General features: G+C 43.5%; 1 protein-coding gene across 1 annotated transcript; it reads right to left on the bottom strand.

Annotated features, from left to right (window-relative positions):
• Nucleotides 1-523: 523 nt before the first annotated feature.
• MILR1 (mast cell immunoglobulin like receptor 1) lies at nt 524-16,646 on the bottom strand. Its single transcript, XM_054573034.1, has 9 exons — nt 16,470-16,646; nt 12,121-12,390; nt 6,408-6,680; nt 4,641-4,751; nt 3,372-3,461; nt 2,803-2,859; nt 2,610-2,678; nt 1,849-1,927; nt 524-726 (listed from the first exon to the last, which is right to left on the bottom strand). Exons 1-8 carry the CDS (start codon nt 16,558-16,560, stop codon nt 1,875-1,877), a joined length of 1,014 nt encoding a protein of 337 aa, XP_054429009.1. The 5' UTR covers nt 16,561-16,646; the 3' UTR covers nt 524-726; nt 1,849-1,874.
• Between the last annotated feature and the right edge of the window lie 1,234 nt (nt 16,647-17,880).

Genomic DNA, 17,880 nt, shown 5'->3' with positions numbered 1-17,880 from the left:
AAGATAATCATATGGATTATGGAGTTAGTTGGCTTTTACTTGCTGCTTTCTCCTGCTTTGCAAGAAGAAAATGAGAGGCTGTCTATTGAGGCCTTTACATGAACAAAGCCAGTTACCACGAGAGTCACTCATTTGCTAGCCCCTCCCCACCTCTTGTGTTGGCTTCTGATTTCCTTTTCTGTCGCACTTGTCCTGGACCCTCCTGCTCCCCGTGATCACCTCCCATATAAACCCAATCTTTGCACCCAATCCTTGGGTCAGCTCTGCTTCCGGAAGGAGTTTATGTTAAGACATGAAGAAGCCAATGGTGGCCCAGGTCGCCAAGTTTATGACTTAAGAGATTTAAAGGTTTCTCAGGGGAGCAGCCGATCAGTATGACTCAGAGTAAGCATCATAATACTACAGATAGCTAGCTTTGAGTTCTTATTGTATGCCTGGCCCTGTTCCAAGGCCTTCACATTTGTCCCCTGAATTCACTCCCACAGGAGCTCCATGACAGGTATTATTTCTCATTTGTCCCTTGTAGAGGGCTGAATGGTGAATCCGCAAAAGCATACATCCAAATCCTAACTCCTGGAACCTGGGACTGTCATCTTATTTGGAAAAAGGGTCTTTGCAGATATAATTAGGTGATGGATCTTGAGATGAGGTCGTCCTGGATTATCTGGCTGGTTCCTAGATCTTGTAACCAGTTTTCTTATGAGGACGGCAGAGGCAGAGAAGGTCCTGTGAAGATGGAGACGAGATTGGAGTGATTCTGCCACAAGCCAGGAAGCACCAGGAACCACCAGAAACTGGGAGAGGCAAGTAAAGTTTCTCCCCTAGAGCTTTTGGAGAAAGCGTGGTTCTGCTGACTCCTTGATTTGGGACTTCAAGCCTCCAGAATTGTGAGAGAATACATTTCCATTGTAACCCACCAGTTTATGATAAATTGTTAACACAGTCCTAGGAAACGAATCCATTCTCCCTTCTCCTCCGGCTCAACTCTGGGCTGATTTCTCCACACCATACTAACGGGAAATGCAGCACTTATGGGCACGCCTCTGACGCTAGCTAAGTCGTGAGGATTGAGGAAGTCCGTGAAGATTGGCCTAAATATTTTTGCAGCCTCCCAAGATCTGAGAGCAAAGTTAAATGGCAGTGATAATAAATGTGCACTTGTTGAGTCGTCTTGCCTGCCTCTCACGGTGACTGTGGGCCCTGTTTCCTGCAGACACATTTTCAAGGTCGCTCCATTTTGTTTTAGAATTTAGGCATGGTTTTTGCTTTGTGTCTTTGCTTCTGAACTTTCACTGGGATAGCGATAGGGACACCAGAAAGATCATTTTAGTGCTTTCAGGATGCACTTCTGAAAAGCACAGTGGTCTAACAATTATTCTCTTTATTTTATTATTTGTTTTTTGAAGAAGGGGAAGAGAGGGAGAGAAATACCAATGTGCAGAAGATACCTTGCTTGGCTGCCTCTCGCACACCCCCAACTCGGGACCTGGCCCACAACCCAGACGTGTGCCCTGACCAGGAATGGCCCTGAACCAGGGACCTTTTGGTTAGCAAGTCAGTGCTCAATCCACTGAGCCACACCAGTCAAGGCTAACAATTTTTCTTTTTTAAATGAGGTGGAAATGGGGAGAATGGTCCATGCCTAAAAAAAACAAAAGCATTTAAAAACTGTCACCAGTAAGGATCCCATCTGACAAAACTGTTGTCTGATGCTGGGATTGGAAGTACCTGAATGCACCAAAGGAATAGTGTTTAATCATGAAAAACAGTGATCTTATGTAACCAGGAGAAACATTTTAAAGTGTCAATCCAATCAAGGTTGTTTTTTCTTCATGTAAATCGGCTTACCCTGAGATGTAGTTTGTATCTTTGTTTCACAAGAGGAGTTCAGAGTAGATATATTCAACTTTACCATCATTACAGGCTTCTGAAATATAAGAGAGGGAATCATTTAGTAAACTTAGGATATATATTCATAGAGTCTCTAAAAAATCCTATTTTAGTACCTGGGAGGACTGACAGAAGCAAGTATTAACTGTTGTTTCTGGGCTATATCAAGTAATATATTCAAGTTTTTAATCAAGTAATTTAAATCAAGTTTGTAAAAAATTATAGTTTATGTTCAATATTGTTTTATACTAGTTTCAGGTGTGCAGCACGATGGTTAGACAATATACTTCACATAATGTTCCCCCCAACAGTCCCAGTCCCCACCTGGCAGCGCACGCAGTTATTACAGTATTACTGATTATATTCTCTATGCTGGACTTTACATCCCCATGACTGTTCTGTAACCGCCAATTTGTACTTCTTAATCCCTTCACCTTTTTTCAGGTCATTTATTCTTGAAAATGGTTTAGAAGTGGCCCTGCATCCTCCTCTCTGGATGTTTTACATGATACTCTCCCTGTCCCATCCGTCCCCCCCCCCCCATGCACCCATCTCCGGATGGATTTGTTAGGAGCCGCGGCATCGGTTGCCCCTGGCCTGCCAGATGGGCATGTTGCCTCCATCCATCCCATTCTTGGACTCCTAAAGCCCTGGAGTATGGTGCCATCCCAGGGACCACTGTCTCATAATAGCATCTCTTATCCCAAATGGTGGCTCACCATGATTTTGTGGTTTCACCTCCCAGAACACAGGGGTGACATAATGTATCTCCTGAGAGTGTTCGGCTTCTGGGCAAAAGACAAGGACAGAGTTACTGGGCCTATGAACCAAATCTCATCATCTGAAGGCAGTGGCTTAGCTCTCTGCCCTCACAATGGTGCGTAGCCTCTGGACTTTGTGGAGAGTGCTTACCATCTCGGGCTGTGGAAACACACTGCCCTGGGTCCAAGCCTGGCGCAGACCCCTTATCTGTAAAATGGGAAAGACACCTGAATGAATTAGTGCTGTTTATGTTGGACAGGGCAAGTAAATTGCTTTGCACTGTGCCTGGAACATGGCCGGCCCTCGGTCAGCGTTGGCTGGGATTGTTCTTTGCTGGTCAAAGCCGTGGGTCTGTTTACCGTAAAGGAGCGTACGATGCCTGCTTTAAGAGGTGATCATAGAGGAGCTTTGGGACACAGTGACAGTCATTCCAAACTGATATTTTTTTAAAATCTCCAAGATATGTGAAGTGAAAAAGATCAAGATGTAGAATAGCTTGTGACATGCTGCCATTTCTACCATTTGTTTATACATTAGCATATGCATAGACTATCTGTGGAAGAGTTTTGAAAAACTAGTTGTTGTCCCCGGAAAGTGGGACCGGGCATCAGGGATGGGAAGGAAACATTGTACCCATATGTCTATAACCCTAAAAAAGATGATGAAAACCTGAAACCAACTAGTCAAACCAATCAAAATATCTGACAAAGTTCTCTTACCTGCTTGATTTTCACAGGTATTTGCATATAGTTCATCCTCCATGGGTGTATTTCCATAGTCTCTGGGCGCCTTATCTCTCATAGCTTTTCCTACATAAGTTGGTACAGAATTAATTAAATTAAACCAGTTCAGCCATATTTTTCTCATCTCTGCCAAGGAGCAGACTGCCCCAAAGTTCTGAAACAAAGAATGACCATCTCTAATGGGAAAACCGTGGGCTCCTCAAGAAGTCCATAGCCCCTGCTTCTCCAAGCCGGAGCCGTCCTGATTGATTTAATGGACGAGTGACATCCTTTGCCTGGAGATGGCCAGAGACACGTTTTCTTTTCATATATAATGAAATATTCTTCAGATTTAAAAGAGAAGGAAATTCTGACACATGTACAACATGGATGAGCCTTGAGGACATTATGCTAACTGACATAAGCCCGTTGCAAAAGGACAGATTCTGTACTATTCCCTTTATGTGAGGTCCTCCCTAGAGTAGTCAAAATCGTAGAGACAGAATTGTAGAAGTAGAATGGTAGCGGCCCCGGGCGAGGAGGAAGGGGAAATAACTGGGGAGTTAGTGTTCGATGGGGACAGAGTTTCAGTTTTGCAAGAGCAGGAGGCTGTGGGTGGATGGTGGAGACGGTTGCCCAGCAATGACAATACTTGATGCCACCGAACTGGATACTCCACAGTGGTTAAGACGGTGCATTTATTATTTTATATGTATTACTACAATTTAAAAAGTAATTTTAAGAAGTGAAAAAAAGTATTAAGAATTTCAAGGCCAGTGTGGCTCCGTTGGTTGAGCACCATTCCGTAAACCAGAAGGTTGTGGGTTTGATCCCTGGTCAGGGCACATGCCTGAGTGTGAGTTCAGTCCCTGGTCAGAGTGCTTATGAGAGGCAGCCAATCGATGTTTCTCCTTCACACCGATGTCTGTCTCCCTCTCTCTAAAATCCATAAGCGTGTCCTCATTAGGTGCACATTTTAAATAAAAGAAGAATTTCAAGACAGTGACAGCAGCAGAGCATTAAGGTAAGTGTGGGGCCCTTTGTAGTCCAGGCCTCACGTGACTGCACAGGCCGCACACCCATGAGCACTCTAGATAAGAAAAGCTCTTACCTGAGAAAAGACAGTAAGTCTGTCATTTACCTTCCCCTTTACCAGCTTTTTCTTCTTTTTTATTTCTTCACATCCATTTCTGATTCCTCTTTCCCTTCCTCCTCACCCTCTCCCCTGCTACCTACATCCGAAACGAAAAGCTCCAAAGAACTTACTTGCTTTGTACTTTGGTATTATCCAAAATCCCAGAACTGGGATTGCCACGATCAGTACCAGTAACAACACCGGAAGCAGTAGCTGCAGGCAGAATGGACAGCTCTCTTCTCCTGGAAGAAAACAGCATTCACTGGTCACTGCACAGCTTTCCTTCCCAATGATGCTGAACTGTGACATGTTCTGGAAAGGACAATCACTGCCATCTCCCAAGTTAACCCACATACTAGGCACCCTGGTCCCTGCGGTGCTGTGGACCCCCGCAACTCTTCAGCGTTACCTTGTTGGCCAATGAAGGTGTTAAAGTCATGACCAACTGCACCTTCCACAGAGGTCACACGAGGAAAAGTAGCACAACATTTAACAGACTGACCGATTAGTGGCCACAATGTTAGTGTCATAAGCCTCAGAATGGCCTGGCCATTTATTGGACAAAGCCCCTTAGTTATGTTGGTATGATTTACATCACCCAAACAGCTACCATGTATTGAGCATTAACTCCATGGCAGACACTGTGTTAAGCATGTTACACGCATTGCCTTATTTATCTTATTAAGTATCACTTCCATTTTACAAATGAGTATAGTGAGGCTCAGAGGGTTAAGTGACGTTCTTAAGGTCATGCAGCCAGTAAATGGAAGGGCTGTGATTTGTGGGCAAAAGCCTGATTCTGGGGGCCCGACTCCCACAGACGCCTTACTTGTTAGGACTTAACGCCGGGGTGTGGGCTCTGTACTTCTGAGGACGAGGCTGGGTGAAGTGCTCAGTGCCCAAGCATGCCTCTTGTCTGGGCTAACCTAGATTTTGTCCTACCCTTCTGCCTCAAGCAATATCCCTTCAGAAGGAACTGGAAGGCCAGGTTTGAATCTAGAATTCCCAGACTCCTTGGAGTTCTGCCCTGGACACAGCAGCATGGAGGTGGGCCAGCCCCAGCTCCAGCCTGGCTCCCCTCCTACCCAGGCTCTGACCTGACCTTAAGGGGCCTTGCGTGCATGTAGACCCCCAGCCTGCATATCCAAATGCCATTCACCCTCCCCCCACTCCCCACAAGCAGCTTGTTAGCTTGGATCCAGGAATGCTCACACCCTCACTGTGGTCCACCCGTGGGGGAGCAGAAGCTGGGATAGAGACTCGTGTGGGCCCTATTAGGTGGGTCCTGATCTGACTGGATAGGGAGTTTGGAGCCAGGTAACCAGAGAGCGGTTAGGAAAGTAGGAACATAGGGTCCAGGTGGGCATATTCCCATGGCCCCCTGGACTCCTCAGACAGTGAGAATGTGCACAGCCAAGAAGCCCCAGAGCAGTGCCCTCCAAAACACAGGGAAGGGACAGGGGTCTCTCTTGCCCCAAGCTAAGGGTGGTATTGGAAGTCTAGATTCACCAAGTATTAGTTTAGCAGTGGGGCAATGAACAGCTAAGTCAGTGTTAGAAGCCAACAAAAAAAAAAAAAAAAAAAGCAAAAGCAAAGAGACCTGACAGCTCCAAGAGATGCAGATTCTGATGTGATTGCTTAGAACGCCAGCCGTGGAAGGTCAAGGCAGGAGGCCTTATTACAAGGTCCCTTCCTGCCAGTGTCCAGGCTTTTCTACGTTTTTTTGTTTGTTTGTTTTGTTTTGTTTTTATGGCAGAAAGCAGTCCCGTCACAGCTTGTGTGGACCCTACCAAAGGAAAGGCACTCAGAAGCAGGTGACCCAAGTGGGAAGTGGACAGGCAGAAGAAGTTTCTGGAAGCAAACCCAGACCTTGTTGAAGGAGCGCAGGTAGCTCTTACCTGCTGAGAGTATGGTGACGGGCTGACTGTATTTCACGTGGTCAGGCAGTAGGTTTTTAGCTTCACACCTGTACTTTTGCCCTCCTCCGGTGTTCTTGGTTACATTAAGCTCAGCAGGCTCCCTTTCATACTTGGTAATCACTGGTGACAGGGTGATGTTGTTTTCAAAGAAAGTGTAATTGATGGGCAGGGAGCCGGAGGACGAGAGGCAGTGCAGTGTTATGTAGTGTTTGGTTTGTTTTGTAACGTTCAGCACTGGACTGGTCACTGGCTCTAGAAAAATGCAAGTGCACGTTATACAGGGGTAGGCAGATTGGGTTCGCTTGCTCAGTCCACAGACATGGATCAAACCCCTATTCTATTTCTTGATGTGGACCCATAGGTGAATGACATCCCTCTTGAGAGGCGAGAGGCTAGCAGCCCAGTGGGAAAAGCCAATGAGTATGTCACTAAACCCATGCAGTATGACATGGTCCCGGTGCTGAGGAAGCCAGAGAGTGGGCATTGTCTCTGCTTTGAGGAATTAGAGTGAAAACTTGCCTTTCATTAGAAATTCTTTCATCAGAATTCATAATCTCTGTACTGTTAATAATGAGTAGAATTTTGTGAAAGTTTCAGTTCCAAGTATGAAGTTGAGAGGTGCTTTTATTCCCAATCCTTATAAGGTTACAGCGAGGGTTTTAAAAAAATCTTAAAATACCATCTTTTCTAATAGTATTTTCTTTTACAGAATTCAGCTGTAACTTCCTCCCCAAAGCAGGAAGTAACCCTTAAATAGGTTTAAGGGAATTTCTCAACAGGAAATGTGTGAGTCTGTCAGTTTGTACCCTATTTCATGAGAGAACCCAGCTGTAGGATTTATAATGTAATTCATTAATAAGACAGTATTATAGGAAAGGAAGGGTAGTGGTTGGGTATTCATCATGTGCCAGGCTCACTACCCACATGATCTCATTCCACTTCATGATAGCACTGCAACACGGATAGTGTAACACCCCTTCTAATTGTGATTCAGAGAAGTTAAGAAACTTAGCCAAGGACACACAGCTAGCAAATGGCAGAGCCAAGACCAACTCCCAAGAAGATTTTTTTTTTTTTTACAATATCAATTGGCACAGAAACAATGAAATAGAGGGACCAAAGTATAAGTAAAATCAAAGAAAATAATTTAGAGCCTCCTTGCCCCACCCCTTATCTGAGCAGGAATCCCTGTGGCGGCATCTTTGACAGAGTGCCATCCAGGGAGAGTGGCCTCAGAGAGCAGCTTTGTTTGGGAATAGCACCACTAGGACGTTCTTCCTTTGGAACTGAAATCTCCCTCCTGTAATTTGCAGGAAGGAGGAAACATTCATGAGGAATCAGAGAGCACAGACTCCTCTCTGAGATGGGATGATTCAAGGGGGACCAAGGACTGGCATCTAAAGTGACTGGAAAGATGGAACCTTTCCAGAGAGTTTGCACAGCACTAGGAAAGGCCGTTAGAGCAACACAGTCACCAGGCGAAGGGAGTTGCTACGCTTCAAGAAACTAGTTACATTTTAAAAATTTCAAGTCGTCCTTTAAGGCCTATTCAGCAGCCACCTTCCTTACAAGATCTTTCCTAAGTCCTTCAGAAAGAAGTGCTCCCTCCTCCTCTGCCTCCTCCAGCCCTTATCTCACCCCTATATTATTTTTTCTACATCTTAGTACATGATCTACTTGGCTGTCTCATGGCCACCTCCAACGTAACCTGTGTGAAACTGAACTCTAGTTAATCTGCTGGTATATCCAAATGGTTAATGAGTTAACCAGCAGGTAGATAAACATATATTAAAATCCTATGCTCTTAAGAAATATTTATTTATTCATGCATTCATTCATTCATTTTATTGTGGTAAGAACAGTTAACATAAGATGTACCTTCTTAACAAATATTTAAGTGCACAATACAGTATTACTAATTATAGGCACAATGTTGTACAACAAAATGTCTATAACGTATTTTTCTAGTGTAACCAAAATTTATACCCATTGAACAAATCCCTATGTCTCTGTTCTTGCATTTTTGCGCATCTCAGTAAATGGCACTATTCCTCAGCAGCTGATCCCATTAGATATCTAGAAGTCATTCTTGATTCCTTCCTAACCTTTGCTACCTGTGATTCCAAATCTAATTATCTAGCAAGTCCTGTTGTTTCTTCTTCCACATCTGTCCATCCCAACCACTGTTTGTCTCCGGGTGACTGCAAGAACTTCTTAATCAATCCCCAACACGATCCACTCTGGCCCTGACCCACCTAGACTGAATTAACTTCTCAGGTGACGAGGTTGGGCCGTAGGCCTTGCTGGGCTTGGCCCCCCTCCCTCTCCACTCTCCCCCGGAGTCACTTTCTCCTCATCAGACCTCCGGCTATACCAGCCTTCTCAACCAGCCAAGTTCTTTCCCAGGCTGGAGCCGCTGAACAGGCTATTGTCCCTTAACTAGAGTCTCTCTTTCCCTGTCTCTTCACAAAGCTAACTCCTTCTCATCCTTCAGGGCTCCACTTAAATGGAATCTCCTTTAAAAGACCTTCCCTAACAACCCTGAGTAGATCCTTCCCCTACCCGCTGCTTCTCTCCATCACTGTACTGGTTTCTTTCTCTTTATAACAATTGACACAGTTTGTGATTATGAATTTATTTGTTTGAGTATTTGGGTTTCGTGTCTCCCCAACTAGACCATAAGCTCCACCAGGGCAGGAACTGAAGTATATGCAGGGGTGGGCACATCTGGGATATCATTGAATATTTTGTGAGTGAATCCATGATTAATGAGCTTGTGTTCGTGACTCATATCCCTGAATGGGTGGGGGAGAAGATGATGTCTTAGGCAACATCAAAACCTCGACAGCTCATAACACAATTATGTGCACAGAAGAGGCATTCAATAGATTATCTATTAATCTAAGCTAAATGAAAATAATACAGTTTTATAATCTATTAAAACAGCCCTACAATTACTGTAACAAGTGGCAGGACACTCGTGCATTTACCTGGAAAGCAGGATGTGGGAAGATTTTTATACATATCTGTGGGAAGGAAAGTTGGGAAATGAATACTTGGTTTTTAAAATCAGCTAGCTTATTTAAGGCATCAGCCATCAAGTTAATAAATCAGCTAAGACTGAGCGTATTCACTGCAGGAGTATAGGCCTCTGTTATCCAAAGGGAGGAAGCCCACGCCAGTGGTGGGTCTTGCCATGTCTTCTCATATTGAATCTCCGTGATTTGACGGGCAATTAGATGCTTTCCCTGCCAAGTAAGTGCCTATCTTCCTCACCCTATTCTGCCCACTGTGGACTGAGATTCTTACCCAGAATGAAACCAAACAGTGTTAGAGTCATACTGCCTGTCTTCTTAATTCATGTTTTCATTCTGAGGACTGGAGATATATCTAAGGTATATCCAAATGGAATATCCAAAGTCGCCTAGGAAGTTGTGGTACACAGGTTCCCTGCCGTCCATTTCATGGCTTTTTCTGTGACATAGGTATCCCCTTCTTTATGCCACTTTGCTTTTATGAAAGACCTATGTTAATTACTGCTTTTGAGGATTTTTGCTTTTACCAAAAAAAAAAAAAAAAAGAAAAAAAAAGTGAAAAGCAAAAACAGTGTTCAGCGTTGGTTTTGCAACAAGCTGTTATGGAGACTTTGCAAGCCCCCAGCAGCGAGGGGGGCCCCGCCCATCTCCTTTCCTGGGAACGTGCTCAGCATCTCAGCATCAAGCGCCAGAGCTTTGAACTGTGCTTGTCAGTGGCTGTGCTTTATCTTAATTTATTTTGTGCATCCCTTAGCAGGATGTGTCCTAAGGTATCAGAACAACCTAGGAGAGATTGTGAGGGTGTTACGCTTAGTGCAAAACTGAACATAATGAAGCATATTTGGTATGATTTGGTAGGTTATTTTGGGGGTCTGGGAACACAAAAAAATGTTTCCATATAAATAAAAGGTAATTGCTTCTTTGCTTTATGCCATTGTGGCTTACAAAAGGTTTTCATAGGAATACTCTACTCTCAGATAGTGGCGGAACCCTGTACCAGGCTGCCCAGTGCAGCAGGAGTCTGACAATGAGAGAATATTACCAGCCAGGGTGCCGCCCTCACATTACCCACTGCATCCCAGCACCATGTTTTCAGGGGTTTCTCCTTTCTTCACATTTATTTTATAATTTTGGCTTCTATTCAGTTTGTGTTCAAAATTGTCCTAAGATCGCTGTTTCTAACCCGGAGCCCATGGCATCCCCTGAAGCCTTGTGCAGAAATTTGCATCTGTAGTCACATGAACATGTCTCAGGAAAAGTATCCATCTGTATCATGATACTGGTAACATGGTTATAACCTAAAAAGCCAAGAACCATGGGCCTAGAGCAAAGATGTCCAACAGAACTTTCTGTAATAATGGAAATGGTCTGTGTCTGTGTTGTCTAATACAGTAGCCATCTGTGGCTACTGAACACTTGAAATGTGACTAATGAGGCTAAGGAACTGAATTTTTTATTTCATCTATTTTAATTAATTTGAATTTAAACTAAAATAGTCACATATGGCTAGTGGCTACCATACTGGAGAGCATAGACCTAGAGATTCACTCAAAGATTTGATCAATGCCCTGGCTTGTGTGGTTCAGTGGATTGAGTGCTGGCCTGTGAACCAGAGGGCCGCTGGTTCTATTCCCAGTCAGGGTACATTCCTGGGTTGCAGGCCAGGTCCCCAGTAGGGCGTGTGCGAGAGGCAACTGCCCATTGATGTTTCTCTCCCTCTCTTTCTCCCTCCCTTCCCCTTCCAAAAATAAATAAATAAGGAGGGGGAAAATGGGGGAAAAGGTACAGGAAATAAGAAGCATAAATTGTAGGTATAAAGTAGACAGGGGGAGATTAAGAATAGTATAGGAAATGGAGAAGCCAAAGAACCTATACATATGACCCATGGACATGAACTAAGGCGGCGGGGGGCGGGGCCAGGGGAGGAAGCTGGTGGGAGAGGAGGTGCAGAGTGGAGGGGAATAAAGGAGGGGGGAATGGGACAACTGTAATAGCGTAATCAATAAAATATTTTTAAAAAGAACAAAAATACAAATAAATAAAATCTTAGAATAAAAAGATTGGATCAATAAGGCGGGACACCTTTGTTTAGAAGACTCCAGGTACACTGTACATGTGCTATCTGGAAACCCTCTCTCCCTCTTCCAGGAGTTCGTGGCCAAGGTCACTGTCGCACAGGAGCCCATTCACTCCAGGCTGTGGGAGTCTTAGGGTGGGAGGATGAGAGAGAAAGATAGAGAAGTGAGAGAAAGATAGAGAAGTGCTTGGGCAGGAAGAACACTGGGTGATGGGGCGCCTGGAAGGTGGTCGCTGCAAGGGGCGGGGCGGGGGCAAAGCCTGGGGCTTCGGGGGCCCTTGCCACAAGGTCCAACGCTGCTGGTAAGACTTCTCACTTGACTCTTCAGGGGAAGAGTCATTTTGCCTACCTGATGGGGATCCTCGAGTGAAAGCACCTAGAAAAGATTTCAACAATTTTCCAAACTGTTCATGTGTTTTGTCTTAGGCGAGAGCCTTCAGACGAGAAAGTGAAATGGAATTATTCAGAATAAAGATCTCAGCGATCTACTCCCCAGGCTGACAAAGGGAGCAGCGAGCCCGTTGTGAAATGGAAGAGTCCAGCAAATCACAGGGCCCCGAGGGGCGCTTGCTCCACTTACCGAGCCATGTGAAGTTGAACTCGCGACTGTATATCGAGGAGTTGCAAACTTGCACTTTACATTTGTAGGGCCCCACATCATCGGCTTCTGAGATGCGTAGGTAAAAAGTCACAGACTCACTTTTGTTATGCTGTATTCCTATGCATTTTTTTTGCCGAAACAAAGAATAGGTGATTTGTGGGAATTTGTTCCTGTTTAAACAAATTATAGATACATTTTGACCCTTCATGACTGTTTTCGTTTTTGAGTCCAAACTTGGAGAAATGAGTTCTGGAAAACAAAATCACACAAGAGACAGTTCTTGTTAACATTTCTTGATAATAACTCACTAGTCGTCTGGCCACATTTCGTGGGTCACGGTGATGGAGACACTGTTCTCGGTGAACTTTCCTAAGGGGGCATTTCTTGCCTACACAGCCAGGAGGACCAGTGTGTGACGAAGCCACAAGGCCTACAGAGGTCCCTCCCAATGAGAGATCATGGCCTTGAGAAGCTCTTTTGTATTTGTTATCTCTCTGGCCAGCTAAGTGCCTGAAGTAGACTCTCTAAAGACTGTCTGTGCTGACATAGAAATATTAAAGTTCCAGGTGCTAAGACCAGATATTATGTCTGGTAGCTTGTTTTGTCCATTATTCGTCTTAAATTTCTTATTTTGGAAAATCAAAACTGTAAAAATAACAGCAGAGAAGAGAATATAATGATCCCCCATGACCCTATCACCCAGCTTCAACAATCATCAACTCATGGTCCATTCTGTTATACAGGTCCCCCCACCCCTTTCCACTATTTTAATGCAAACCCCAGACCACATGTTATTTCATCCGCAAATTTCAGTACTGAGAAAGAAAAAAGCAGTCCCTGACGGTTGGGAACTCGCTGGCTAGGACCTGACCTGTCATTCACAGCTGGAATACCAACACCAGACAAGGCCACTCTGTCACCATGTTGGATCAAGGCAAAAACAAGATGACACCGTAATCATGTCTGGACACAGACAAAGACATGAACATTGTCCAAAGTACAAAAATGGCCAAACATCCCCCTGAATTGATTAATAAGAGTGACCGCTGCTTCTTTATCGGTCACAGCTTTCGCTTCGCTCTGTTTTTGCCTATTAGAAGAGAATTCTTGAGATAATTCAATCATATCAGTATCTCTACTTCCTAAAGGGATCCAATCCAGAGAAGAGCCTGCTGCTTTGCACTTTCCTCCAAATCACCTCACACAGATCCAAATCTTATCATAAGACCTTTCTAACACCTTTCTTGCTAACATATCCCATGATTTCCATGGTAGCCATTTTCTCCCCAAGCCCAACTTTGTTTAACTACATGTGTATCCCTAGTGATTTTTGGCTGGAGGACATTGTTAGTTTATATTTCTAAAAGATAGGACTCCTTTGTAAACGTAAGGATTACCATTACTGCACATGCAAGTTAACTAAACATAAGGATTACCATTATTGCATATAAAAATTAACAATATATTTTAAATGTCATTAAATATCTAGTTAGTGTTCAAATTTCCCCAATTGTTTCTTTCTTTCTTTCTTTCTTTCTTTCTTTCTTTCTTTCTTTCTTTCTTTCTTTCTTTCTTTCTTTCTTTAGTGTTCAAAATGATCCGTTTTAATTAGCTGATATGTTTCTTATGCCTTGTTAAACCTGAAAACCTTTCCATTCCCCCCCAACCTGGCAATTCATTTGTTGAAGATAGCATATGGTTTGTTCTATAGTGTTCCCCACGGTCTGGATTTTGTAGGTCATGTTCCCACGGTATCCTCTACCATGTTCCTCTGTTACCTGTCCAGAGGCTTGATGGGATTCAGGTTAGCTTTTATTTCATAAGAATGCACCTTAGGGGCTGGTGTGTACTTCCATGAGGAGGTACATAATGTCTGATGGTCTCTCTTTCTGTTAGTGGGCTTTAACAATAATCACTCAAAGCATGATTTCATTAGAGGTTGCAAAATGATAATATACTAATTCTATTATTCTTTCTTCATTTATTATCTGAAATTATCTGAAGAGAAATATGCCCTTCTCAACTCTTTGGTCATATACTACAGTTTGCACAGAAACAGCAGGACATGTGCTTACTACCTTTTTCCGCTTATTGACCAGTTTTGAAAATAATGAATTAGTTTCCTAGCATATTCTAACCATGAGACACTTCTTTTATTGTTATTTTTTTGTTTAAGAATCATTTTGAACTGAGATTTAAATATATTTAATGTGTTTCGATCCATTGAGGTTATTATTCCCATTGTCCCATTTTTTTTGGCCATGGGAAGCATCTCTAAACTGGCCCTGAGTCCTTTTGACATGATTCTAATAGTTTTTGATAGCTTGTATATTTGTATTTTATTATTAAAAAATGCCAAGGGGTGTGGCATAGGAAATAGCCCTCATGAGGAAATTTTATTTAAGAAATAAGGTTATAAAAGAATTTGGAGGAATGTAGGGAAATGTGTTTATACCACCTGCTAGGAAAACGTCTTCCTAATAAGACACACAAAGTAGCAGCCATAGAGAAAAGACTGAAAAAATTGACTACCCCAGAAACTTCTCTATGGTAAATTTAAGACAAGTGATAGATAGCTTAGAAGTAAATGCTACTTAAACCACAAATGAAAGCAAAACATTCTTTTTCTATATACATCAACAGCAAATCAATAAGAAAAAGACACAATAAAATAAATGGGCAAATAATATAAATAAGTAATTTCTAGAAGAAATGCAGAAGGCCATTAAACAGTGCTGGGGCCAAGGGAGGAGGAGGGAAGCGTTTAGACCCCTCAAAAGTGCCATCAACCTCCCTCCACTCTTTGATTTGGAGAATTAACATTTTCGCAGTCTTACTTACATAAGCTCAGCTTTGAGACAAGACCTCACCTCTCTTCCCCCCAGATGGCCATTATTAAATTCTCAGTGTATGGGAAGGCTGGAGCTTTCCTGGTCCATCAACATGAAAAGGATGCTCATCTGCATGAACGATGAGGCAACTACAAGTTGTGATCTTATTTTTGACTCATCAGATTGGCAAGATTTAAAAAACTGATTTGCCCTGGCTGAGGTGGCTCCGTGGATTGAATGCTGGCCTGTGAATCAAAGGGTACAGGTTCAATTTCCCATCAGGGCACAGGCCTGGGTTGCAGGCCAGGTCCCCAGTGGGGGGGCGCTCTAGAGGCAACCGCACATTGATGTTTCTCCCCTTCCTTTCTCCTTCCCTTCCCCTCTCTCTAAAAATAAATAAATAAAATCTTTTTTTTTTTTTTAAACCTGATTGTATCCACCTTCAGAGAGGGGATGGGAAAACACACTCCCACAGTGAGAGGTCACTGTTGGTGACCATGTACAAATTCAATGTGTTGGGAGGACCTCTGTAACAATTTAAATGGTTATGCCCTTTGACCCAGCAATTTCACTCTTTGGAACTTATCCTACAAAGATGCTCTCATACTCTCATGTGTCCACAAAGGATATTTTATACAAGGATGTTTATTGCAACATTGTTTATATTACAAAAAAAAAAAGAGGGAAAACTCAATAAGGGAATGGTGAAATGAATTATGGCTGAGCCTTATGAAATGCCATGCTGCTGTTGGAGGAAAAAAGAGCTAAATATACATTTAGTACTTAAAAGATGTCTGTGATTTACTGTAAACAAAAACAGGACAAGTCACATAAGAATTTGTTTACGATGATATTGAAGAGAAAATGACTCATAATAGCTCTAGCTTCTGGAAATGGAGAGGGGAGGGAGACTGGAGAGGGTGTGACGAGCTTTCACATTTGTACACTAATGGCAACTTGGGCTGACGTTTCTTCTTGGTGGCTCACGATATCTCAGGCACTGTGCTGAAGGGGTATGGCTTGTCTCAGTCCTCATAACGGCCCTCTCAGGTAGATGCTTGTATTACCCTCATTTAATAGAGGAAAGAAATTTAGCTTCAAGTTGTTGCCTTGGGTACCCAGGCCATCAGGCTTAGGACCAGAGCTGTGGTTAGTCTAGCTTTGCGATGATAAGCTACCTCTTAATATACATGTTTAATGCTGCTTGAATTATTTTACAATGACTGTGTGTTACTTTTCTAATTAAAAAACAATGACAGAGAAAGAAAGAAACATTTCATTGTAAAATCCAATCTCAATATTTTATCTCTGGATCTCAAGAAAGGTAACTCCAACTCCCTCCCTAAAATTAGTTCATTTTCAATGGCAGGTCACTCTGGTCATTTATCTAAAAGCATAGAGGAATTTTTTCATGAGCTATCATGTTTAAAGCTGACCATCCACTGTTTTTTTTTTAAAAGACAGTTTTAGTACAAAAGAGAAGTAAATGAAACTTACTGTTTGTATTTTCCATTGTCTTACAATCCAGTTCTGCTTTTAGAGTCGAAAGAGAGCAAAGGAGCACAAAAAAACTATTCCCCCACATCATTGTTTGGTTTTGAGATGCAGAGCTGCAAGCCTTAGATGCAACAGAAGAAAAAATGTCCCGATGTATTCATATGGCCCCGCATTCTTCCAAGTGAAATTGAAGAGGAGGCCAAAGGAGAGGTGGATCCATAGTGGTGAGTCATTTAAAGAACTTCCTCTTTTTCAACCAAGTTAAAGAAACACAGATCTCTGCAAAAGCTTGACCAAGGCATGTTCCTCAATGACTTCTGGTAAGAAGAGAATGCGGTAGGTCATGCAAACTCAGAATGGGAAATGGAGGAGAGGGAAAAAGAAAATTAAAACGATGACTGTTCTAATCGGGATGGGACATTGAACAGTGGGAAAAAGAAAACTAAAAATATGACTGTTCTTTTGTCCTTGTATAAACCCACCCGATCATGTCTCTCTGGATTTGGCCTCTACAAAAAGGAACCTAATGGAATTTGGCTTTAGTCTTGGGAAGCAAATATTGCTGTTTGGGGCGGGCACACACACAAGCATGGCATCCGAGACACCTGATTTTTCAATGTTGACTCCGAGGCCCCACTACAGACTCACTGGGGATGAAACTTGGGACTCTTGATTTTTAACAAGGGCCCCAGGTATCTCGGAGTCTCTGAATTACATTCCAGAATGTGTTGTGTTTCACTTCAGCCTGATCCACAATTCTCCTGGCTCAGCGAAGTGTACACAGATGAAGCCACACATTCCAGTGTCCCCACTCTGAAGTGGGGCGTAGGATGTGTTGAGGGGCCTCCCCAGTGGAGGGAGCTGTGACTGAGCCTTTGGGGTTATTGATTCTTGTTACCACCCAGGGTTGGCCCTGTAGCTCTTGCACATTCCTGCGGCCAGGCACCGGCTCCAGGGGGAAGCCAGGTCCCTGTCTGGCTACGGGTTCCTCTAGGACGCCATCTCACCTCTAGTATCAGCTCACCCCAGTGCTGCTTGCTCGGACGCCCGAGGCCCCAGGCTGCGTGCTCAGGCATTCCCAGCCCCACACCTAACGCCCTCTGGGTTCTGAGCAGAGCCAGGGCCTGCTGCGGATGCCCCCCTTCCCCCCTGGCTGGCCACTGCTGTCTGGAAGCAAATCCTCTTATTTAGCTCTGTTTGTAAAAGGCCTTAATTTCCTTCTGACAGTAGAAGCTACTCCTCAAGCACCTACCTTCTAAAAAAGACAGTGCTCAGTGATTGACAGTGATTTTCGTGTTGTGATATTGGTGGCAGTTTCTTTCACTAAAGAAGAGGAAGGGAAAGAACCCCAGGAATTGGATCTCTGGTGCAAGGACCTTGGGAGTGCTGGGATTCCTGCAAGGGAATCGGT

The sequence above is a fragment of the Pteronotus mesoamericanus genome, unplaced genomic scaffold (genome assembly GCF_021234165.1).
Source record: "Pteronotus mesoamericanus isolate MK-2021 breed Mesoamerican mustached bat unplaced genomic scaffold, CSHL_Meso_final contig_246, whole genome shotgun sequence".
In the NCBI taxonomy this organism is placed as follows: Eukaryota; Metazoa; Chordata; class Mammalia; order Chiroptera; family Mormoopidae; genus Pteronotus; species Pteronotus mesoamericanus.
This window is presented reverse-complemented; position numbering and strand designations above follow the sequence as displayed.